Source organism: Uranotaenia lowii, chromosome 1, assembly GCF_029784155.1.
Source record: "Uranotaenia lowii strain MFRU-FL chromosome 1, ASM2978415v1, whole genome shotgun sequence".
NCBI lineage: Eukaryota > Metazoa > Arthropoda > Insecta > Diptera > Culicidae > Uranotaenia > Uranotaenia lowii.
Genome location: NC_073691.1, coordinates 134,019,834 through 134,045,660, shown reverse-complemented (window position 1 = coordinate 134,045,660; position 25,827 = coordinate 134,019,834). Strand labels below are relative to the sequence as shown.

General features: G+C 35.0%; 1 protein-coding gene across 2 annotated transcripts in view; it reads right to left on the bottom strand.

The window, feature by feature from the left end:
- Positions 1-3,473: 3,473 nt before the first annotated feature.
- LOC129740110 (uncharacterized) overlaps positions 3,474-25,827 on the bottom strand; it is a 49,226-nt gene continuing 26,872 nt past the window's right edge. For both annotated transcript variants that reach the window (XM_055731713.1, XM_055731714.1), the window contains exons 2-3: positions 9,529-9,907; positions 3,474-4,776 (exon numbers count right to left, since the gene is read on the bottom strand). In XM_055731713.1, coding sequence (XP_055587688.1) covers positions 4,029-4,776; positions 9,529-9,905 — 1,125 coding nt within the window. In that variant the 5' untranslated portion in view covers positions 9,906-9,907 and the 3' untranslated portion in view covers positions 3,474-4,028. The remainder of the gene's footprint in view (positions 4,777-9,528; positions 9,908-25,827) is intronic.

Below are 25,827 nucleotides of genomic sequence, written 5' to 3'. Positions count from 1 at the left end.
TATTGGCTAGTGTTTATCGAGCGATCGCGTCTATGTATCGTGTATCGGTTAGTGAGCTCAGAATTCGTAATGTTTTCGTTTAGCCATGTCTCTGTAAGAGTAATGACGTCGTAGTCGGAACTCGAAAGCGCCAAGTAAAAGTCAGCTGTTTTGGTTCGCAATCCACGAACGTTTTGATGGTAGATAGAAGTGTACCGGTCAGGGAGGCGTGTTTGAGTGTGTTGTGGTTCGTGGTGACTCAGAGAATTGTTGTTGTCGATCAGTGCGGCGTGTTGAGTGAGCTCTAATGACAGATGGAGTGCTCTAGAGTGTTTGGTGGTGGAACGTTATGATGCATTGAGAATGAGTTCTACTCACTATTTGTCCTATTTGTCGGTGAGCTTCACTGGAGATGGTAGAAAAGTTGCTCGGGAACTCTTTCTCTGTTGTTGAAAGTCGAACTCGCGGAATATGATGCCTCTCTGCCAAGAAGAGCTGCTGAGCGCTAATTCTCGTAGTTGTGGTTCGATTCCAACTTTGAATGATACAAATTTGAGTTCGTCAAGATTTCTACCTATTGGAACTAGTTTCGCTACATTTACGGTTGAATCGACGGCGAGTTTGAGATTCTTCTTTACCAGTTGCTCAATCTCTTGCTCGGTTGCTCGCGGAGCAAACCCCGAGATGTAGAGCCAGAGTTTAGTAGATTGTTGAACGGCGAGTGGTACGGTTCAGGGTCAAGGTCCTTGGTGCCTTGTTGCCTCGGTACAGGAGTTTTCGGAGATACTAGGGTTTCGTTCACTTGTAGTCGGCGTCTCTTTCTGGTGATTGTGGTGTTCGAGCGGGCTGAACTTACTGGAGTTATCTGAAGCAGACGACTTATGTTTGCTGCATTGGCTTGGATCTCGCTTCGAAGTTCTAGAAGCACTTTGGCATGCTCTTCCTGGACCTGGTTAAGCACGGTGTTTGTGGAGGTAATTGCATGCCGAAAGGTAGCGTTGGCCATGGATTTCGAGCATGCATTACATATCCAGTATAGCTGCGATGAATTGTTCACGAGGTTCAGGATTTCTGCAGTTACCTTGACACATGAGAGATGGAACTCAGCACGACAAAAACCTTTACAAGTAATTGCGTCTTCCTTTTTCAACCCGTTCGCACACGAATGGCAGATAGATGTAGCCATTTTGGAATTGCAAGTTTTCACGGTACCTTCCAAAGTAGCAAAAATTAGATTCGCAATATTTTGATAACGTGACTTGTTTTGCAGGAATCTCCAATTTTCTCGAACGCAGGGGTCGTTGATGAAAGCGTGATGATAAGTTGAGACGAAGAATTTGTAAGAAAACAACACAAAAAAACTTGGTAAGTAGGTAAGTAAAATTACAAACCGAATGTGTTTACCTCAGCTCAATTTTTTTGTAAAATTATGTAAATAAATTTTGTATAACACTTTCGTGAGGGGTGGTATGAAAGAACTACATCCGGAAGGAGAGGGTCATTCGAGTTCAGACGTGCGTGTGTTCAACATCATCGGAGCAAAACTTTATTTGTTTTGAGTTTGAAGTGGCTTTGGTAGGGTAATTTCGCTATTTTTACCCTATCAGTTGGTTCCTTGGAAGTGTCCAAGGACTGCACACGCGTCGGCCTAACAGGTCTAAGATCTAAGATCTAAGGTCTAAGCTACGAATCACGCTGTTTACTTATCAATATTTAACCATTAAGAGTTAGAAGAGAATTTGCTGCAATCTCCTTTGTAAACGACATAATTAACCAGCGTGTTCAGTCTACTTATCTACTAAATCAGTTAAACTTTTATTGTCCGTGTCGCCAGTTGAGAACCAGAAATTTGTTTATTTTAACCTCTCCTCGAACTGATTATGGTAAAAATAGTCCAATCAGTTGTCTAATGCAAAATTATAATAAAAACTACCAGAACATAGATTTTACTATGTCTAAACAGCTCAGCTAAAAAGTGCTTTTTACGCACTTAAGAACCTTATATTGTGGTATTCAAAGTAATATTAAGATTGTAACTATTAGGTTTAAGAATATATATGTAGCCTACGATGTTAGGCGAAATAAATAAATTTGTTGCAAAATTTGTTAAGGAGAACGTACCTCGGGCTAAGCCCTAAACGCAAAGGAGGCCTCTTTTGGTTCGGTCACTCTGGCTTGATCCTGGGACGAACCGATCGCGTCAACGAGAGGAGACGCCTGTTATACTCCTGACTCCGCTCTAATAACGTTTCGAGTCAGGAAGCTTACTCGAAGATAACCGCCTAGCCACGTGTCCCAGAATCCAACAAAATCTGTAGACCAAATTGATTCGAAACTAGTATTGTTTCATGAATTTGTGTTGGTTTATCAGTTACTATAATGATTAATTTACTAGAAACTGATGAATTTTAATTCAGAACACCAGACACTTAAAAATATGTTTTAAATCATAGGAAACAAAAATGACGCCTTTTTATGTAAACAACAATTTTCAACCACGTGGCGACGAAATTTCAAAACATTATCAGGATTGCCAATTTGAAGAAAATTTCATATTTCCTTAAAAATCTTGGGCCACAATTCAATTAACATCACTTTGGGATTATGAATTTCTCTAACGAAATGGTATCTAATGTAATGATACCAGATTGGCTGGTTTTATTTATGAGCTTGCGCGGATTTTCAAAGAAAAAAAATATTAGGAAAGCTAGGTTTGGGGGTGGTCTGGATTCGAAGGAAAAAAGCTCGATTTTTACCCGGATATATACACAATTTTGGCGAAATCAAAACAAAAAGCTCCAATAAAACTGACGATGTATGATTTTTGCGTCAAATAACAATTTTTTGCTTCATCAAATTGAGCTCATAACCTTAGTTTTCAATTAAAAATAAAATCAATGCCACTAAAGTGTCTCCAGAAAAATTAATGAAATATTATAAAAATACCGGGATTTGGACTGATTAGTCCGGTTTTAATTTGAAAATTTTGAATCACAATGCGCGAATTTTGCAAAGATTTCTGGTGAACATGAGCGGGTTTGTTCGGCCTGCATACATTCTGGAAAAGTTAATCATGTGACATTTTGGATTTGGTTACTGTCTTAAATATATCCAAAAACCCTCTTTGTTCACATCCAATCGAATTCCAAGTCCAATCGAAAATATAAATCCCTGTAACAATTTACTTAATTATGATATTAGATTCCTTGGAACTACATCAGTTGTTTCTTGACAAATAAAAAAGATATTGTAAAGCAGTTTTACTTCAGGCCTTACAAGCACAGGCCTGAATGAATTTAAAAAACAACTTTCTGTACTTGTTGAACGGATTCCCTGTACACTAGAAAGCTGGAAATGTGATTTTTAAAAAAGTCTGCAGCAGGAGAGCTTTAATGATAGCAGAGCTTATGGAATTTATGAATTGCCATGAAAGGTTAAAGCCCCTTTAGACTATTGATATCGAGGGTGATGATATAAAATAAAATAACCAAAAATACATTCATGCCTCAAACGTTTGTTAATTTTTTCACTTATATAAATATTTACAATTCATCACTGAGTTATTTTTTATGTAGGTATCATTTTCCTTTCAACTACATTTTCTGTATGATATCGCATCGTGTTGTGGTCTCATTCAATCAACTTCAACCCCTCTATGTGGGGAGCAAAAATAACCGTAGATACATAAAACAGCATTCATTCGTGCTCAACTTAGACCACACATCCATCGAAACCCATTAATGATATACAAACTAAAATCTCATTCGCATTCATCACACAGACACACACTGAATCTACAAAACTATTTTTACAGACCACTACTAGTCGTAAAGCTTGGTATCTACTAAAGTCACTAGACTTATGTTTCATTCAATAGAAAACGTCTCGGTTTCACCGCAACGCTCGTCATTACCGAATCCAAAGTTGAGCTCCTACTCCTGCTTATACATTTATCAATTTTTTGTGCCCTAAAAGCGTATCACGAGGAATGAGTTGGCTCATGCAATTACGGTACCTCACGTGATCGTATCGATCCGATAACTTAAAGTCTAATTTTCCGCCTTAATGTCTTTATCGCCTTGTTTGTTGTTGCTTCGATACTCGGAATAACCCTGGTATGCTAGATCATCGCCAAACTTGACGCCACCTCCCTTCAGATCGGAACCGGAGGCATCGCGATAGTAATTTCCGTAAGGGGCAGCAAAGTTTGGTTCCGGTCGACTGTACTGGTTCTGGAATGGCTTGAAGGGATTGTAACTGGCGGCTCCCACGCCCTGCGGGGAATACTGTGGCTGATAGCCGGTTGAGAAAAGTTCATTGGCGTTACAACAATTCTGATTCGGTCGGAACAACTTAAGATAACCGATGACACCGGGTATGATAATGGCAGCAAATCCGAGTATTTTCTTGAAACTCGCCAATCCCAAGATGAGCGGCAAGAAAAGCAGCAACTTCAGCTTGAAGATCTTCAGAATAATAAGCAGTGGGATGAAGATCTTCTTCAATCGGTGTCGGGTGAAGAGAGGAGCTTTCTTGTCCTCGATGACGTCCAGCTCGTCAGATATTTCGTCGATAAAGCGTGCTGAGTATCGGCCTTCCTCGGTGACCTCGTCTGGGATCTGGAACTGCAGGGCCGTCGATTTGACAAATCGCTCCAGCTGGCGAAGGGCAAACTTGTACAGCTGATCCCACTCGGAGTCTAATTGGCGCGGTTCCTCAGAGTACTCGAAACCTTCGTAGTGCAACGAACGAAGCTGAGTCTCCGGCAAGCGAACGATTTGCGCATCGGTAGTGAGCCTAAAAAAGGAAACACTAAAGTTATTTTGTGAATTCAAACATTATAGGCATTTTTGGAGCGAGATTATACGGTTGATAGATTATAGATTTTTTTCCAGTGATTTTAATCCTATCCGTTTTTGCATGAATCATCCCTTTTTCGAAGAACCTGTTGTACTGGTCGAGCGGTTACAGTAATGTGAATCTGTTGACGCTATGCGTATCGTGTTAAAATTTCTTTGTGTTAGAAGCTTTAAAAAATTTGAACACTGGTTCATCGATATAAAACAAAGATGTGTTTATGCATTCAATAAATACTTTTAGATATCACATTCATACATAAATATAGTATCTTTAGGTAGTTATACTGGAATTGGGATTTGAATTGTGAGATCCAAATATTGGACCGCACAAGAAGGTTTTAACATTTGTTGTTCAGACCACATATTATAAAACTTATGAGGTGATCATAAAACTGATTTTGTGGCAATCGCACGAAAGTTAATGTCTACATCATGAAGCTAAGAAATATATTTTTCAGACAACTTTTTCGAACTTTTTGCGACCATTTCATGAAAAAAAAACTAAAAACATATTTCTTGGCTTCATGATGTAGACATTAACTCCAGCTTTCATATGCATAAGGCAAATATTTTTTTGGACGTGTAATATATGAACTATAGCAGTTATCCTGAGGCATGTTTTTTTCGGATTTTTTTCTTTCATGCTGAATAATGAGAAAACTAGAAGCTTTCGCTATATATAATGTTCTAAACATATTTTACTGACATTACAAGGTTTCTATTGATATAAGTTTTGTTCAAATCGGTTGAACACGCCAAAAGTTATAACGATTTTAGCTTGTAGTGTCAAATTGACACTCCTAGTGCTGATTAGGGTAATGAAATCTGATGCGGATGAGGGTTAAATGATGTTGAGCTCATGTCAATCAACATTTTGAGTACTTTGAAGTGTTCAGTGAATTGACCTTTTCGATGTGTAGATCCAAACCCCAGTCGGCGTGAGAACCTCGCTAGCGAGTCTCTGTTGAAATGATAATAAACTGACCAGCTAGCTCTCTTCGATTCTGGCATTCAACCACACCAGACGTGTTTGTTAGTACTTTTATTCCTCCCTGAAAAGCTCGTTTAAATTCCATCTAGAATTTATCAGTTTAATCGTGTCTATAATGGTCACTTCAAATGGCGACGAGGATGGGATGTTGGAGATAAATCGAAGCCTGGATACACTGACTTTGAGTGACTCTCCACTCCCTGGAGAAACGTCAGTCAGTTACTCAGTTGGTGACCGAAGAGTTGGTGAGCTGAACCTGGACAATCATTGTGCATCGGTAGTGCTTTGCAGCTCAAAAATTTGTTTTAGAACTTCTTCGACACATTTTAAGACAAAAAGTGAATTTAAATGCGTTTATACCCGGAGCGCATTTTCTAGATGGATTGCTGTAGAAGAAGTGTGCTGTGGAAGCAGAGGTGGAAATATTTCGGTTTTATATTTTGTTTTTTTTTACGGTCGTTTAGCCGAAAACGTTTGATTCAGGCCCTTTTAAGAACACCGGTTCAGCATGTTTTTTCTCGTTAAAGTATGTGGTTCTATTTTCATTTTGAAGTAATTGTATTTGCTGAATTTTACATGTTTTCAATTTTTAAAAATTTTTACTTCTTTTGTTGAAGTTTTTTTGATAGTTTTTTTTTGTTTTTCTATGAAAACATATTTTGGGTTTATTTCGTTGTATCTGAGTTTATAATTGAAAACTTAATCTGTGGAGCAAGTAACAGTAACAATCGTTCAATATGTATCTTGATTGCTCACAGTAGTGTATTTTTTGTTTGTTTTATTTTGATTAAATTGCATTCAAATTAACTAAGCAAGAAAGTTTATGGTGGATCTTAATACTATCGTTTGTAAATCACAAAGGTCGTTTAATGGAGGAATGCTATGCGATTTTTTGGAGTAGAGCTGTTGGAAAGAAAAGAGCAACGAGAGTCCATAAATATTTCCCAAGCATCTATTCTGGAGAGTTAGAATTTATTTTAAATTTGACAAGGAGAGTCTTCCCGAGAGTGAATAAACGCAAAGTAAGATTTCAATAAAACGAAGCCCAAACTTCTCAATTTCCACAGGATACCACAAAAAGGAGAAATTGTGTTCTCTAGATATTCTGTGGGACTACTCCATGAACGAGTAGGTAGATTTTTAGGTATTTAAAGCATTTTTTCGAAGTTTTTCGAACACTTTGCAAAAGACACTTAATATTGGACGTTGTTTAAATCATGGGAATCGGGAAACCATAAGGTCCACAGCCCTTTTTATTTGTGAGGGATAGAATAACTGCCCGGACCTCATTCACACTAGCTGGATGTAATAATATTGTATTTTGTACATGTTCAATACGGGATTTTAATCATTGGTTCAATGAAATCCAAGCAATTTTCATATTTTTGCTTTGAGAATAGAAAAAAAATTAATACTGATTTGACAAAAAAAAATTAAAACGAAAGAAATATTATCATAAGGTGGCATCTCTAACAAGGTTTAATGCAAGGGTATCTGGGTATCTGAAATTTATATCAAAGTTTCTGCTTTGACGTATAGGTATCATCACTTTCTTGCATTTCCAATTAAATTTTATGAAAACATTGTCAGTATAACTGAATATAGCAAATCATTAAAAGGCCTTTCTTACCCGCCCAGATTATAAAGTCGGATATTTTACAACTTTTACTATAAAATTGTTTTTTAATAGACTTTTACATATAAAATGGTCCAATGTTTATAAAACAAATTTATGCTTATGAATACTTACTAGACCGCTGCAGCTTTGTATGGAAATTTCAAACTCATACATTTTTACACTACCCATAACTTTTTTCTGTTGTTTATAATGCCAAAAATAGCAATAAAAATGTTGTAAGCGATTCATTCAGTTCTGAATTAGTGCTATTAGCTCGATTTTATGTGCTAATTTGAATGGGAAAACTAATTTTTTATTTAAAAATTGCCAGAGATGTACTGCGAGTTAAAAAAAATTAAAAACTACTTGATTCATGCAGTATATTGCCTGTAAACAAACCACATACCTTGCTTGTATGCCAAAAAAAACATTCAATATTATATATAAAAATCATAATATGTATTTGTTTTGAAATTATAGCGTTTTTGCCTGCAAAACTGAAAGTTGTTTGACTGTATGACGAAAATGAAACATCACGAAAAACTGCTTTGCATAGCCAATAAATTTGTTGATTCATATATCCTTCGCAAAAACATTTCATAAAATGAATGTTTTTTCTTGAAATGAATTCTTATTCATGGAATGTTTTTTTTTTTCATGAAATACTTAGCTTCTGCCAATTTTCGCAAGTAATTAAGCTTAAGAATAGGTAAAAATAATAGTTAAAGACTAACTTCATTTCAAACTTATTGGAATTTCCTGGATTATATAAAATGCAAAAATTAGTTCTTCTATTAAAATTTTAACTTCCAAAATTGAAACCTACCTACTTAAGGGACCGGTGCCAATTGTCCTATATATAGGACCAAGATCATTGAAATTGAAATGCGTTGTGCTAATTCAGGAATCACCTTAATCACTTCAAACTTTACACTGAAGCTTTTTAGTCAAAAAGGCATCAAAAATATATGGGAGCGAAAAGCTAATTTGACCATCGGTCTATTAACTACATTGTTTTCATTCACATGTTTATTGGAATATGCGATAACATTTACCATTTTTCCTATTAGGCGCATATAGCTTCCGCTAAGCTCTATTCATTATATTACAGTAAATATTGAAGAGCTTTCTAAAGATTTGTTTAACTGTTTGTGAGACATTTTAAAAGTTGAGTGCCCACTCGAGTCAAGAAATTTTTGAAACTTGGACCATAAACATAACATTAAACAGATTTGACGAAAAACATCATATCAGGTTCTTAGAGCCATGCGGTTGAAAAGCAATTTTCTGCACACTGTTTTGATTGAACGTAAACTTCAACTTTTTGCAGCTATGGAGAGCTTACAATAGCAGTACGAGAACTTTTGAACTTATGTTTAAATCTATACAATATATGAAAACTTGAATTACTTAATTAAATTAATTAACATTTTCTACCATTTTAAATTAAATAGTATGAAAGTACTTGCAGAAATTTTAAAATATGGACTAAAATATCACCAAGGAGAGATACATTCAGCACGCATGATTTGCAAATCGACATTTTAAACTTCTTCTCTTCTAAACGATCGTTTTACAATCACTCCAATGTATAAAAATAGATATCTTCTCAGGTGTATATTGATTTCATACACATCTTCATTGGAATACTGGATGAAAACTGTAGGTTTTTAAAGGCGTATATAGCGCGCAATTTTTCTTATAGTTTTATCTTTTTAGTTCTCAGGCTCAAATTCTTAACAAACAGGATTAAAATTACTCACATGCTTAAATGATGAGTTTAGAAAAATGCAATGATTGGGAGGAAAAGGTGGCACGAATTCCAAAAAGACCAAAAACCTTCAAAGCTATTGTACGATGATTTGTACAAATACGCTTTGATTGTGGCAATCGCATGGAATTATTTGGTTGATGAAATTCGTTTGAAACTCAAATTCAGCTTCTGTTAGTTTTCCATTAGAAGCTCAAACAAAAGTTCACTTTCACTGGGGTCTGCTGAGCCAGTCCTTTGTTGAATTTATGCTCAAAGCAAACACAATTCAGAGAACCTCAAAACAAATTCAATCAAAATAAATACTCACTGATAGACGTCCTTTCCGAAGAACTCCACAAAAGTGTTGAGGGCTTGTGATTTGAAGCAATCAGCCAGCTCCCCATTCAAGCATCGCCCATTGGTTCTGGCCAGGTACGGATCGACATTTCCACCGGTGCCCAGACCGATAAAGTCCAGCAAATGTTTGCCCTGGCGACGTTCTTCTCCTGCGACTGGTTCCACAACCGGTGCTCCTGCTGAGGGTCCCAACGATCTGCTAGCCTTCTTCAGGGCTTCATCCGTCTGGTCCGGCAGCTTGATTCCGTCGTTTTGAACCGATCCGAAGAATCCGACTAGCAGCACCACCAGCAGCGGCCATCGCAGATCCAACACTCGATGCCGATGTCGATTTACCGAGAAACCCATCGCTGCAATCGAAAGAAAGAAAAAGTATTTCCCCATTAGTGGAACACGAGCTAGTTTCTCGTACTTGGACCCGCTCGAACCGAAATGGAAACTTGGACTTGGAGTGGCCAGTTTCTACACACATGGGCGCTGCAATTGAAACATTTCTTCTTCTACTTCGTTTCAGTGGGAGGGGTGGGGGAAAACGACATTTCACACGGCATTCGTCCGGCGGGGGTCGATCCACTGACCAGCCCCCTCGATTATTGGACTCCTCATCAATTCATTACGGGCTGCATCTGACAGTTGATGTGGTTTTTTTTAATACTTGGCAGATATAACAAACTATGATGTACGGCATAATTATTAGTTTCTGGTGAATGGGATGCAGATATTAATTAATGCCGCTAGTTAAGGTGGTCCATTGTTAATTTGATATGGAAATGAAACAAATTCAGTGGGGTCTTGAAAAGTGAAATTCTCAAACCTAGCTGTATCTTAAAAATATAATTAGAGGGCAACTATTTCACGTAACGTGATCTTTTTTTTTTTCAAAAAACTTTCCGGCTATTAATTCTGACTTTATTTCAATATTAAAGCACAACAAAATGTGAATCATCAGTTTTCTAAAATCTACTCCAATCATGACATCCCGCTATTTGCACGTGATTGGCATAAGATTTGCACATGATTGGTGATAATAATCTTTTTGACCGCTGGCATTGTTCTCCCAGAGCAACCGCATTGCAAATTTCTGATGGTAACCAAATGAAATATTTTCTTGTTTCTCCATATCCCATCACAAGTTGAGTGTCCATTTCCCGGCCATTTTAGCGTTCCCGGGAATCGGAAAATCGGACAACCCTTTTCCCGGGAATTCCCGGGATCCCAGGAAAAATTGAAAATGAAGATCTTAACTATCTACTGCGTACGAATCCTTATCGATATGGAATTTTTAAATTAGAAATCACGGAATTTTTAACGCAACACATTTCATTCTTTTTCAATGCTTCAAAAATTCAATAATCAAACCCAAGACTCAAAAACAAAGTACTTTAACGTGCTTTAACTGGCAAAATGGTCTGATTTTGGCACAAAAATTTGAAATAATTGAGAAAGATGTTTCACTAACGTAAAAATGATGGTTAGCTAGACTTCAGGCTATTCATCAAATATCGTAATTTTTTGGATAACTATCAATTTCTTCCACAATATGTCATTTTTTGCTGATGATTTTGCTACTGTCAACAGAATCCAAAGCAGAAGTTCTAAATGATGAGTGCTGCAAAATAGAACATTCAGATTCTTTCCGTAGCGTTTCATTATTGAAATTGTTGGGTTTTATAGATTCTTTGTTGTTTTTCACTTTTACGTTAAGTTTTCGTTCGGAAAACCCAGATTTAAAAAAAATATATTTAAGACTAAGCCATGGTAGAACTATCAATTTCCTCGCTCAATCTGATGCATTTTTTAAATTAAGATCGTGTAAATTTTTAGTAATTTAGCACATTTTATTGGATTCGGGAATTCCCGGGAAATTCTAAGCGTTTCCCGGGATTCGAGAATTCCTGATTTTTTTAAATTTCCGGGAATTCCCGACCGGGAAATCCCGGGTAGGACACTCTACACAGAAAAAATTAATTGCTGTAAAATTACGGTAAATATCCTGTAACAAAAAGGAGCAGGACTTTTACCGCAATTTTACAGGTCGAAAAAATATCACGTGAAATTTATTTTTACGTGATCGTATTTTTTTACAGGCTGCTCTAAAATTACAGGCTGTAAATTTGGAAAGAACGTTCCTATTGGAATTTGTCTTGTTTATGTTTTAGTAACCTGAATTAATGGCGATTTTTCATTTCTGAGTAAAAACAATCTATTTTAATAAGCATTATTTATTATTATTTAATCTCATCATGTGAATACTTTCTCCTATCGTTCCTGGGAACGAAAACACACGGATGGAATTCTATCTTACAAGAACCCATCTCCGTACAGGTTGCCACGTCAAATGCCGCTTTAATTTAGCCAAATCAGCGAGTTTGTTGGTGGTAAGACCGTCTCCATCGATGCAAATAATTCCATGCGTCGAAATCAATAGCAATCACACAGGAAAGGCTTTTGAAATAGCCAACCGTAAACAATTTTTCCATTTATCCGGTTTATTTTGAGCTAGAAAAAAAAATTAAAGTTGAAAATCTGTTCTGAGCTTCTAATGAAAAAAAAGTTACCCCTTCTTCCTCCTGCTTGGTCCTGCAAATTCATCGCACCGCTGTTTTCGGAGTAATCGTCACTTTTGCTTAGCTGACTTGTGTAATCTCCTGAATAGTGAAAATGTTGGCAGTCGAACAGTTACTAGCATAATAGCTTTTGTGATTTTGATTGACAACCTTAATTTTCATTGTCCTGGAATTTGAAACCAGCCTGTAAAAAACCTGCTCATTAAAAATTATTGCCTTTAACCTGTAAAACTACGGCAAATGTCATGCTCCATTCTGTTACAGGACATTTGCTGTAAATTTGAATGATTTTAACTTAAATGTACATGCTTTTTCGATTATTGGCAGTTTTATTTTAAAGGTAACCATTTTCAATGACACGTAATAGTCATTATTTTTTTCTGTGTAATCACAAGATCAAAAACATATTTTTATAGTGGAATAGAATGAAAAAAATCGTTGCAGAATCAAAACCTAAATAACAAATACCTCTCGTTGTTTTGTTTAGATCTTTCCCTGCAATTACCCAATAAATAAGTTTGACGTTTTGTTCTAATATCAACGAGGTGCGGAACTTAATTTTTCAAAAACCAACCTATGAAAATCAAGGTTATTGATGTTGATATTTGTAGACATCAAATCGAATAATCAGTGTTAAAATGTTTGCCATAAAATATTTTTTTTTTTCATTCTTTGCGCTCCTTTTTGCTTCCGTGCCACCATCATAATTTTGATCCACCTAACGATCATTAAGCCAGAATAGAAAGTTGACAGAAACACGATCACGCGTTTTTTAATCCGCTCCGAATTACGAGGCTTAACCCCTGCCATCAGATTTTGTACAGCCACCTTCTTTGCCGCAGAAAGCCAGTTTGCCTTGAACTTATGCTCGTCCTTAGTAGTTTTTTTGGTCTTCTTTAGGTTCCGCTTGACAATAGCCCAGTATTTCTCAATTGGGCGGAGCTCTGGCGTGTTTAGAAGGTTCTTGTCCTTGGGAACCACCTGCACGTTGTTGGCGGCGTACCACTCCATGGCCTTTTACCGTAATGGCAAGATGCCAAATCCGGCCAATACAGTACGGAACAACCGTGTTTCTTCAGGAAAGGCAGCAGACGTTTATTCAATCACTCTTTCACGTTAATTTCTTGGTTGACAGTCTCGGAAGCTATGAAAATGCTGCTTTTCAAGCCACAGGTACAGATGGCTTGCCAAGCCAGATATTTCTTCGCGAATTTCGACAGTTTCATGTGCTTGAAAATATCTGCTACCTCTCCCCTTCCTTTAGCCGTATAAAACTCCTGTCCCGGAAGTTTTTCAAATAAAATAGTAACGTTTGAAAATATTTCCCAAAATTATTATATTTGTTAAGGTTTCCAAAATTTTTAACCACACGTATCCGTGTCGGACAAGTCCGGGCAGTTTGACCAAAAATTCGGGCAACATCCGGGCAATTTTGGTCAAAACAAGAAATTTCTCTAAAAAAATGAAAAAAAAAATCATAAAAACTTAACAGCTGATTTTAAATCGTGTTTTGGGGTTCCAAAAAACCTTTCACGATGATTTTTATAAAACTTTCTCAAAAAATTGCGTTTTGAACGCATAAATAAACAAAAATTTGCAGCACAATTTGATTTTTCTACTTGGCAAATAAAGTGTAAAATCTGGGCAAAATTTGGGTTTTTTCAATGGAAATCGTGCATCCGGGCGGATTGCTCTAAAACTTTCTGTTAAATATCCGGGCAAACCCGGATAAAACCATTTTTTATTTAGTACCTTACCAAATAGGAACTTACTTTCATCGGTGGTAGAATTTTTTTGATTTTCTCAAGACTCTGATAGATTAACTTTATTTGATTTGAGCATTGAAAAAGCTTTATTTATTTATTGATGTCTTTGACTGGGTTGTCATACAGACAGCTTTATTTAGATCCTTTAACGCCTTTAAAATTATATGTTTATTATATGTTCGAATCAAATAAGCTAAATCTACCGAACTCTTGAGTATATTATTGAAAATAAATCAAAGCTGCAAAATTAAAAGTAAGAGATTTAAATTTTGCGCAAGAATCTGTTTCTTGAAACCTGAATCCATATTTAAGATTTCAGATTGAAATTTAGTTCTTAGAAAAACTGCAATATCAATAATGTTAAACAATGCACTAAGAAAATATGGAATTCTCTGTGGATTTCTTACGTTAAAATAACATGTTTCTTTTTAAGCAAATGATGTTTAGAAAAACCATTTGCTCAACTAAAATTCTGAAGAAAATTTTTTAAATAGGTTGTTTTTCAATTAAAGAAATCTTGTTAAATAAATTCTAATTCTTCTTAAAACCTTAATTTTCAGCTTAATTGTGAATACAAACTGGTTTTGAAATTGAGTTAAAACAACATTGTAAAATTGTAAATTATTATGAATTTCGAATAATGTATCTGATTTTTCAATTTAGGATCGCCGTTTTCAAGGATTGTAAGTTTGAATTCTGCATATTAATATAGTTAAAGAACTGTGAATCTAAGTATGAAACGCAAATATAAAATGGAATTTATGTTCGAAAAATTATTATATTACAATTGAAAATGTATATGAGTTTCGAAAAGCATTAATCAAATTTTGAATGAAATTCAAAATCTCATTTGAACCAGTATTTCGAAACAGCATTTCATTTCTAATGATGATTCGAACTGTAGATCAAGAGTTCTAAACTATACATAATACATAATACAGGATACAGAATCGCAAATATGAAAACAGAAATACAATTTTGATTTATGTAACCAGAACTTCTGGAATGAGTTTAATTTCATCTGAAATTAAAAATCCAGACCCCAACAATATTATTGATTGATCTTGCCCTTAAAATTAAAAAAAATCGTCGTTCTCGATGTTCTCCTTAGAAAAACAACAGTTCCCATTGAATCTAAAAAGTTCTCAGATCGCCTCGAATTGGCAAAAGTGACTCATATAATTAAAATACAAGATTTTATCAAGTCTCATCACAACCGCTAAAACATTGGGAAAACTTCGTTGGTTTTTACGCATTAGATGAATCGAGCGAATTCAAAGGCGAGTTGAGAGGACAGTCTGAACTTTTCGATAAGAATTCAAGCAAGTTGAGAGGGCAGCTTGGAATTCAAATGAGAATTGCAAGGATGGCCTGAACTGAACACATCGATGAGAATTTCAAGCGAGTTGAGAGGACAGCTTTTGATTCAAAAGCGAGTTGAGATGACAGCCTGAAAATAACAATAAGCATTCAAGCGAGTTGAGAGGACAGCTTGTAATTCAAAGACGAGTTGAGATGACAGCCTGAAAGTATCGATAAGAATTTCAAGCAAGTTGAAAGGTCAGCTTGCATGTATCGAGAAGAATGTTAAGTGAGTTTAGGGGTTGGCTTGAAATTCAAAGTCGAGTTGAGAGGACAGGTTAGGTTTTCCAAACGAGTTGAAGGAAAGCTTTGAGTTAAATGGTGTGTTGGGAGAATAGCCTAAATAAGTACATAATCGAATTTGAAATCTATTCTATTCTATTCTATTTTGTTTATTTATAGAGGATTTTAACCACCTTGGTCATTCTTCCTCTTAAGAAAGTGTGTACATTTGGTCTTAATTTGAAATCAAGCTGGTTCAAATGCAAGAACCATCCATGAAGCGTTTCGAAAGAACAGCGTTAGTGTCATATACCTGAAAAAATTAGTGACCAAACGGGTTACGAGCACAATGATGCAAGACGGGACCACAGTTTGAATGAAGTGTTCACAATCCAGGTTGAAAGGACAGCTAGAATATGAAAAAAAAAACAAGTCGAGGGAGTGGCCCAAGCATCTCATCGATTTAAAGCCGGTTATGAGAACTGCTTGAGATAAACACGAACTGCAAGGTGAATTGAGAAAACTTGAAATTGCACATTAAAATGAACATTTTCAAGTTAATATGGGATTGAGCAATGATAACGAACACATTTCAAATTGAAATACAGGCGAGTTATAAAATAAATGCATGAAAAATTTCATTTCAATTTGAAGTATGTTGAGGGGCAACTTGAAATGGAAAAGAGTTAAGACACATGTTGTGCATCTAGGACCAAATTTCAGTCACAGGTCCATAATTACGAGAAAGAATTAAATTCTGGCACGATGTTCTTTGAAAGAAAAGTGAGAAACAATCTGAATATTTGGATTTTTTACAATACATACAGATGTTTAGAACCAGTCGAAAAAGCTTGTCTCGGAGGCAAATCAATTAATGCAGAAGTTGCACCTTGAGTTGCGATATAGTATTGTAGTCAGCATGGGAGATACCAGATGTTTTCTGGAATTCCCCCTCAGGGAATCAAATCGACCACTACTGATAACGATGATAAATGATGACATGAGAAATTGATAGCTTCTTTGACGACCCAGACAACCATTTGAAGAGTATTTCGAATTTGCAACGCAAATATACGTGCAAATATACGTGTAAACATATCGTTTATGATGTAGCAAAACCAGTATATACGTATAATTTTGGAGGCCATAGAGGTACATTAGCAAACATATTCGTGATTTGGATTGAATTAAATTGCGATTTGCACGACTTGTCATGCGCATCATTTACGACTACCCTGATTCTTTTTGGAATATACTATGACAATTTACGTAATCATATAGATGATTGAGGTTGTAATAAACGACACGTAACAATATGGAAAGTTTGACGACTTATTTGGTCGTCTTCTGCGACTTGAGTGCAGGGCTCTCATTTTCCGTCAGTTGAATAAAAATAAGATTATTATTTTATTTTTGTACTTTAAACCAATTGGTTTATTCATCCCCAAAAATATTAAAAATAAGATTATTTCAAAGAAATGCGTTTTTTGCTGTCAAATTCAAGTTTATATCGTACACATTTATTATTTGCCTGATTACTGATTTTTTTCAACGTTCATGAAGTTATGGTTAGTACCTGGACTTGAACCTATGACGATACGATCTGCAGCTCATGATGGTTCCTCGGCGCTATGTGGAATATATAAATTCAAGAGGATTTTCTTCAAAGGCATTAAACCAAAAGCAAATCGTATATTTCTATAACTAAAATCTTTTAAATCGTAGAACACGTCATCGATGATCGAAAAATAAATCAGCATTTTGAAGCCTCCTTAAATACGAGTCTAACAATCGATGTCGTATTATCATAAACGATTTTATTGAAATTATTTGTATTCTTTTACGATTGCCAGCAAATACGTTTTACGAAAATCAGACATGCGAATTACTTTGCACTGGTATACGATTGCATGCACATTATTACGAATCACTGCAGTTATATACGATTTTATAGCATATATCTCCAAGTGGCAAGCAAAGTTTGAAGCTTATTTTATTTCTGCTAAGATCTAACGCTTGGTTGTTATGATAATATAAAACCGTATTTCATGTTAAAAGAAATCTTAATTTCGAATAATTTTCTGCATAGCACGACAAAATCTATCAATCATGGCTGATCATCGTCCCAGACAACTATTTGGTGGGTATTTGGAATTTGCAACACAAATATACGTGTTAATATACGTGTAATTATATCGCATATAATGCAGCAAAACCAGTATATACGTATTATTTTGGAGTTCATATAGGTACATTAGCACACAATTTCTTGATTTTATTTTATTGTTGTAATAAAATCATGCAATGTATTCAACAATATGCATGGGCCACACATTGTAGGTGCAGATCTACGAAAATGAGTTTAAATTACATTGTATACGATATAATCTGTAAAATAAAATACGTTTTCTGGTTGTCTGGGGTATATCGGTCGTTTCACAGATTTTTTGCGAATTGTCGTACACAAAGGTCGAGTTCATATGTACATAAATACGAGTCTCTCTTTTTGTCGTAATAAAATCATGCAATGCATCTAAATACGATAAAGAATATGCATGAGCCGCACATTGTAGGTGCAGATATACGAAAATGAGTTTAAATAACATTCTATACTAGGGGTGAGCAACCCGCGGCCCGCGGGCCGCATGTGGCCCGTGAAACCCTTGTGTGCGGCCCGCGAAGCTTTTTTCAAATTTTTTTGCCTATTTTTATTTTTTGTACAATAAATAGTTAGCAAAATTTCATATTTTTTACTTTTTTCTGACATTTTAAGCGTTTATTATGTTCTGTTCAAGGCTGACATGCAATATTGTTTATTGGCATAATGTTGCATTGGAGTGTTTTTTTATTAGTATACTTTTTTACTTCCACTTTGAGAGCAAAATCCATTAACGTAAGTCAGAAGAACAGCCATAAATCGGAACCTACACATGGTCAAAGGAATTTCGAAGCCGGTTTAGTGAAGTAATTACCTATTTTCATTACAAGAAAAAATATAAAATCGAATGATAAAAAATATGCTCAGCAGATTTTTTTTTAAATTATTATATCCAATGGCAAAAACAAATTAAACTTAAAACTTTTGATATATTTTTAAATTTCTGAATATTTACGAAAATTACGAAAGTTAAATAATAAAGCCTAGGTGAACGATTTTAGATTGTTTATAAACATGAATCAACCCACAAAAATTATTACTTCTTTATAAAAACAATTTATGTCTGAAATTATGTGATTCCACCCAAAATGTCTTTGACGATTATCTGTGATGCTTTTTTCAGAAATTTGATAGAAAATTTATCACAAACATCGATAAATTGAATTATTTCACTTACAATTCGCCATCCACATTACCAGAGTCAAAATATAGCTTTAGAAATCCTATTCTAATGATATCTAAATAAGATTAAAAATGAAAATTTGAATAAAAATTCTAAAATCAAGAACGTAGTTTGGAAGATAGTTGCTTAAAAAAACGTGAAATTGAATATATTTCTGAGATTTCGACAACCTTGCTCAACATCTTATTGAAAGGATCTAATACAGAGCTTCAATTTAAACAAACGAGCTTTTTAACGTTTGTAGCAAAAAAATCTAGGCTTTGAAGACAAGTTTCAATGGTGAAAAAAAATCACAGAAAGTCAAATAGCGATTCAACGTCCAACGCTAAGAAGACTGTGATTCCTTTAAAAATATATTTATCACACTCTTAGTTATCACTGTGGTAAACTCCAAAAGATTTTTTAATGAAAGTGATGACGAATTGTATCATCGGTTGAAACAAGAATGTTGTAAGAACAAATGTTCGTAAAAAAGTACTAATTGACAGAATTTAAAAATGTAAAAGATTTGGCGAGGTACCTTTTCAATATCGGGTTTAAAAAAAAGCCGTGTTGTTACTGCCGTGAATTACTGTTTTCGAAAACGTGAATTCGTTTTATCTTTTCTTTTTAAGATTTGTTTTCGCCAAAAATGTGTAGTTATGAAAAATGACATGAAGTTCTGATAATTATCACAAAAAAAAAATTAAGTGCGGCCCGCCGACGAAATTTCAAATTTAAATTGGCCCGTTGGTTCAAAAGGTTGCTCACCCCTGTTCTATACGATATAATCTGTAAAATAAAATACGACTTATGGTTGTCTGGGGATTCCAGTAACGATCAAGATAATCGATCAAAAGTTGTCTCTCGCCCATGAGCTCGAATTCCGAGCAAATTCTTCGTCCAAAACTGAAACAAACCAGAGAGTATAAAGCAAAGATATCTGTGCTCAAAACAATAAACATTCTAGTAAGAAACAGTGTTATTAACACTATTTATAGGAAATGATAAATTTGGATAAGAAATAAATTGGTATAGTAAAGTATTAGGTGGTAAATTGTTCATGAGGATGCAAATTCGTCTCACGGATGTTTATGTCGGAATGATCCTATCAGAAAATAACGAGATATTGTGTATTTTATTGCAACCCGTATAACATAAGAAGGGTTTGTCAAACTTTCGCCGAGAGCTCTAAGTTGTTCGATGGTAGGTATATACTTATTATTACAGCGATTCTTTTAAATATTTTTGACCATAAAATGCAAAATTAAAACTGAGGAAAAAAACAAGAACATATGAGATATTGATTAGCTCAGTTTAACTGAGAGATTAAATGTGCAATCGTTGAACTTTAACGACGTTGTATAGATTATGTTAATCAAATTTGTGGAACATAGACAATGTTTACTAAACATACACATAAGCAAAACATAAACAAAGGTGATTAGCCTTTAAAACCACAACGATCTAACTTGTCTTTTGATTCTTGATAAGGGATTCTTTTTGTGATCGAGTACAAATCTAAAATACAAATACAATATAGTTTTACGTTAGTTTACGGAAGAAATTTAAAATGATGAATTCGACGAAGATTCAAATAAAGATGGGAGTGAAATATAGCATCGGCTGCGCATTGTAGGTTAAATTTTCTGTGCTTAACATTGGTAAATTGTCTTCGTTAGTTCGTAGTACTTTTTTTATAAACGGACACAAACACATACAGCATCTCAATGAAACTAATGTTTCCTCGAAAATTTTCCTTTTTCCTAACTATAAGCGTGAATCTTTCAAGGATATGATAGGTAGCATCTTACAAATGCTAAAACCACCAACCCACTGAAAATGTACTATGTATACCGTGACCGGGATTCGATCTCATACCCGTTAGCTTTGAAGACTTGAAGGCTATCCTTTACGCCACGGGCTGCGGCTTTACATCAGCTTATTTTTAGAATTTATGTTAGAAATTTAAACGGGATTAAAATTGTGACATTTATTATTGCTTCTTATAGTTACTCAGCATATTTCTGTATAGAATACGTAAGCTTTGTGTACTATGGCGTTTTCCTGCGTCCATGTTATTCTTTTTTCTTGAAGACTATGCTTTTGTAATTCTCTTATTTTTATTTTTATTGGGATAGGAGGGGGATGTGTGGATGTAAACCAACCCTTGGTCATCCTCCATGAGCGTGCACACCAAATACCTAGCGGTGCTGGAGACCCGCTGATGGTACTTCCAAACGTTGAACCAGTCTGCAGAATAATCAATTTTAAAACGCGATTTTTCTTGAACTTGTTGACTCGGGGCGAACAGAGCATCATTGATCGGGGCACGATGAGCATTTTCTGCCGTAGAATCTAGCAGCAAATTCAAATCGATGAAGTCAACTGATTTATAGAGCTACAGCTAGACTAGTTTACATCTGACGATTTAGCCTTTTGGTAAGGTGTCGGAAAGCCAAACCCGTAGCGATGGAGTTTTTTTCGGCTCGGTGGGAAAAGTTCTCATGTTTTAGAATTTTCGAGGTTCCGTGTAAGAATCTTTGGGTTCAAATATTGTTTTAAGACACAGACATTTTTCGAAGAAAAATCATATTTCTTCAAAGCTGTGGATCAGGCTGTTGAGTCTGTTCTACTGCAAATTATAATGGTTCTCTTTAAACATTTTTTTTAATTTCTCAACAACTAGCGTATTTCTTCTGCTGAACCACCATATTGCTAGTGTACCCGTACGATGATAGAGCAATGAAGTGTGGCCAGCGAGTAACGAGAAGGCGGTGCGATGTGTCGAATAATTGGTTCGCTGTAAAGCGTCTTCTCGATATGAATTTCACACATGGATGACTCAGACCGCTCCGCTAAATCTTGAAGATTCATATTGATTAGAAATTTCAACCGCCAAACCACCACGTTACCATTTCTTGATCTATGCAGACAAGTTCAAGCTGTCGGATGTTTGAAATGTTTGGAAAAACTATTCCATTATCATTTATCATCCCCCACAAGTAGGAGCGGGAGGAAGGCTACGAGTGGCAGTGATATTTTGAATTTGACTAGTCTTTTGCTTAATCGACTGTGAGGCGTCTTCCGAGCATGGTTGGATTCATATGGATGAAATATTCAAGGGCAAAACTCAACGCAATGCGACGAATGGTAATACCTTTTTATGCCTGATTTACTCAAATTAATAAAAAAAACATGCAAGACAAAATATTTTAGTCGTCACAACGTCACGTATTGAGAAATAAATATTGTGAATCCATAATTTACAAACATGTTGAAGAGTTACTAGAAAGCTTCAATTTATCACATTAATCTGAATGATCAATTCGAAATTCGACATTTTATCCGCACTTTATTGACTTCTGAATATCTGCCGGGGAAACTTAATATATTCCCCATTTTCGAACATCACTAAGACTAAAAAACAAGTCAACAGAAACAGTTACAAAACCGGTTTTTTAGATAAAGAGACAAAACAACAATGAATGACAATAACTGAACCTAAACGGTGCAAAAAGAAGCAACGAATGCCGTAAACTAGAAATTCCGGAATCAGACAAGAAAACAACAACATCACTTGAGCCAGTTTTTATTTATGGGTCACCGTGCCACTGACCGGGGCCCTCTCGAGACCTCGAGACAGTGACGTGGGGTGGTCATTAAGGAGCTTTTCTCCTACCTCTCACTCATTCTCAACTCGAAATGCTCCGGGAACGATACGGTCCCAGATTGATGACTGCTATCCCGAGCTTCGGAATTGTTCCGTCTGATATAACGTTCGTTCGAGGAGATTTGTATCGTTTTATGGCTGTTATCAGTGCGGAAAGTTTTCGTTCGATGGTCCCCGCCTGAAGTCGGTCCCTGGTTGGTATTCTTTCTTCCGTTATCCGGCCAATGGCACAGCATCTTTCTTTCGTTTTTGTGACCCCGGATGTATCCGACAAATAGAACCATTAGGAAGAGAATCAACTGTTGTTGTTATTGTTGAGTGCCGATAATTCTGATTGATCAAGCAAATGTAGCAAATAAATTTCCTGCTCCAATGGGCCCACAATTTAGAGCACAATGATTTGTTTGAGCTTACAGCGTGGAAGTCGTTTCCCAAACTCTCAAACCGTATTGTACTATCAATTGTAGCTATCTGACAAACGGATTAAGTACCTACAATTTGTGGAACCGTAATGATACTTGAAGGTTTCAACCGATAATAAAACCATCGATTCAGTATCATGTTAACCTCGTTGATAAGGTGGGAAATTTTGGTATATAAAGTCTAGAACTCTTTTGAAAAAATAACTGGATACAACTTCTTCTCCCTTTTGAACGTTTAAAATGTAGAATATCGTCTTTCTTAACGATACAACAAGTTTTCGGTCTCATTTGTAATCATATCTTTTTACCCTCAGCACACATCACTAAAACCTCTGCCTCAAATCGCTCGGTTAAATCAAAGCAAACCTTAAACAGCCTAGGTTGCGATGAACGCTTTCCGTTTTCATCAGATCTGCTCCATTTGCTGTGTGATTTAACACGGCCCGGCATTTTGTAACACATCACCTTTGAGCACCCGTAACAAAAAAAACTACCGTCAACTGGGGCAACATGCAACAATTTTCAACTTCAATGGCTTCTAAAAAACTTATGTTCACAGTTAATCGTATCCTTTATGCATCAAAAGTTTTAAGGATACTGGGGCATCAAATTGGCGTAGTTAAAAAAATTATTGGTTTCTTCAGTGATTTTTAATTTTCTAAAAACATGCGATTTTCACACTCCTTAGAAAATGGGGTAACTTGCAACAAACTTTGTTTTTAATGAAAAATCTTATGAACACGTACGAAAATTCATAGTTTTTAATATATTTGCGATGCTTTAAAGACTTTTACGCATGACAACACCAATTGCAATAGTTTTTGGGTCTGTTAAAACAAATTTTCACATTTTTCTGAAAATAAGGATGCTGCATACATTTAGGGGTTAAATAATACTACGAAAAATTCTACAAGCTGAAATTATAAAAATAAATGTTTGGATGAATGAAATTTAAATGTTTACAAACGCGTGATGCAAAACATTCATATTCCAGCACATGGAAACGAGATTTACAAGGTATTTCTTTGATTTGCATTTTGTTGCATTTAACCCCAGACACCTAACTGAATTTTAAAAATATTCATTTAAAAAAATTGGGTGATTGTTCGAAAAATATTTTTACACCAAGAATGTTGATATAACATGAGGAAACCTACAAAGAGTTTGTAGGTAATTTTATCAAGCCGATCCGTCATACTGGGTAAAGTTTTTTTCGGCATCAAAAAATGTTAAAATTTGTACATTTATTGCTCGATTTTTCAAATTTTACATAAAAATAAAAAACTTAAGACAACTAGCTTAAGATGCGAGAAATTATGTTATCATCATTTTGTTATCATTAAAAGATAACTTTATTACAATACATTAAATTAAAAATTGATTCAATGTAGTGTTATATAAATGTTGCATTGAACCCCGCTGTTGCATGATGCCCCGTTTGACGGTATCACTGGAAGAAAAACGTTTAATGAGTTCGAATGTAGTAAGTACCTACATTTATCAAATGGGAACCTTTTAAGATCAGTAATAATTCAGGAAATATTGTTTTTTTCGATCAAATGTTTTATTCGAAGGTGCTTATTTTTAACCTTTCTATTGATGTTTAAAACAAAAATTTAATAAGATCAGTCAAAGTAAATCAAAAAGGTTGTTGCAATGTTTTAACTAGAAAGTTTGAAATTTCAACCGGATTTTACGGTTTACGGTTTACGAATGCACTATATGGTTTGAGGCGGCAAAAAGTCGAAAACTGGTCTTTATCGGAACGTTTTTTTTATTTTTACTAGTTGATTACTTAAAATTTGACTAAGATATCCCCAGTATTTCAACTCATTATCATGGATACTAAACGCACCACAGACATCAGGCTTTAAAAAATGAAAAAAAAAATATTTGAAAATGAGAAAAATTTAAATAATATATTTCTATAGAAAACATTTTTTTCTTAAATTTAAAGTACACCATTTTTTTTTGTACCGTTCAAAATTTTGATCTACGATAAAAATGAGTAAATAAACAATTTTTTGAAAGTCCAAAACTGGAAAGCCTTTAAAAAAAGCCCCGCATTGCCCCATAATCTTTTCATTTTCAAGATGTAGATTAAGGTCCTTAAAATAAAATGAAAGAGTTTCCAGCACCGTTTTTAGAGCTAGCGTCAAAAAAAGCTGAAAATATAATGCAAATGGGTAAGTTTTACCCATTCATGAGTTTGAATTCAACAAAGTAGTCGCTGGTTTGTCAAAAAATTCTTTTCTCATGCTAAATCAATCATTTCACACATTTTTTCTCGAGTTTCGTGTTTTGATAATATTTACCATTTAATTATCTATTAGTCCAAAACACGTATTTCAAAAGAAATAAAAAGTAGGGTCAAAATTTTCTAAATTTACAAAAGAGTTCAAAACACAAAATAATACTTTTTGTCACCTGATTGTCTGGAACTGCTCCATAGTGGAATGTATTAGAGAGAATACGCTGTGTATGAATTCTGGAATTCACCATGAACCTTTTTATGAAATGAACTCTACAGCTGAATTTCTATTTGGAATGAGGATTCGAAGCTAACCAATCGAATTTAAAAATATTACATATTTTTGGAAGCTTTCAAATTTAAAGTTCTGGACAGACTAGACGTTCAGAAAAAACATAATGATTCCAAAAAAAGAAAGAATTTCGATTAAGAATTGAGATTAAGAGTTCTGATTCAGATTTAGAATTCAGATTCGAATTCAGATTTCAGTCCTAGGATTCAGTTTCATATTCAAATTCAGATGTATGTTGATAAACTCTAAATGTAAATTCTGAATATTATTTTTTTATTTTTGAAAAAAAAAAACATGATCCAGGATTTACATTCAGAATAAAAATCGGAATACATATTTCAATATTTTGATCGCATTCAGAATCCAGATTCAGATATCAATTTAAAAAATCAGAT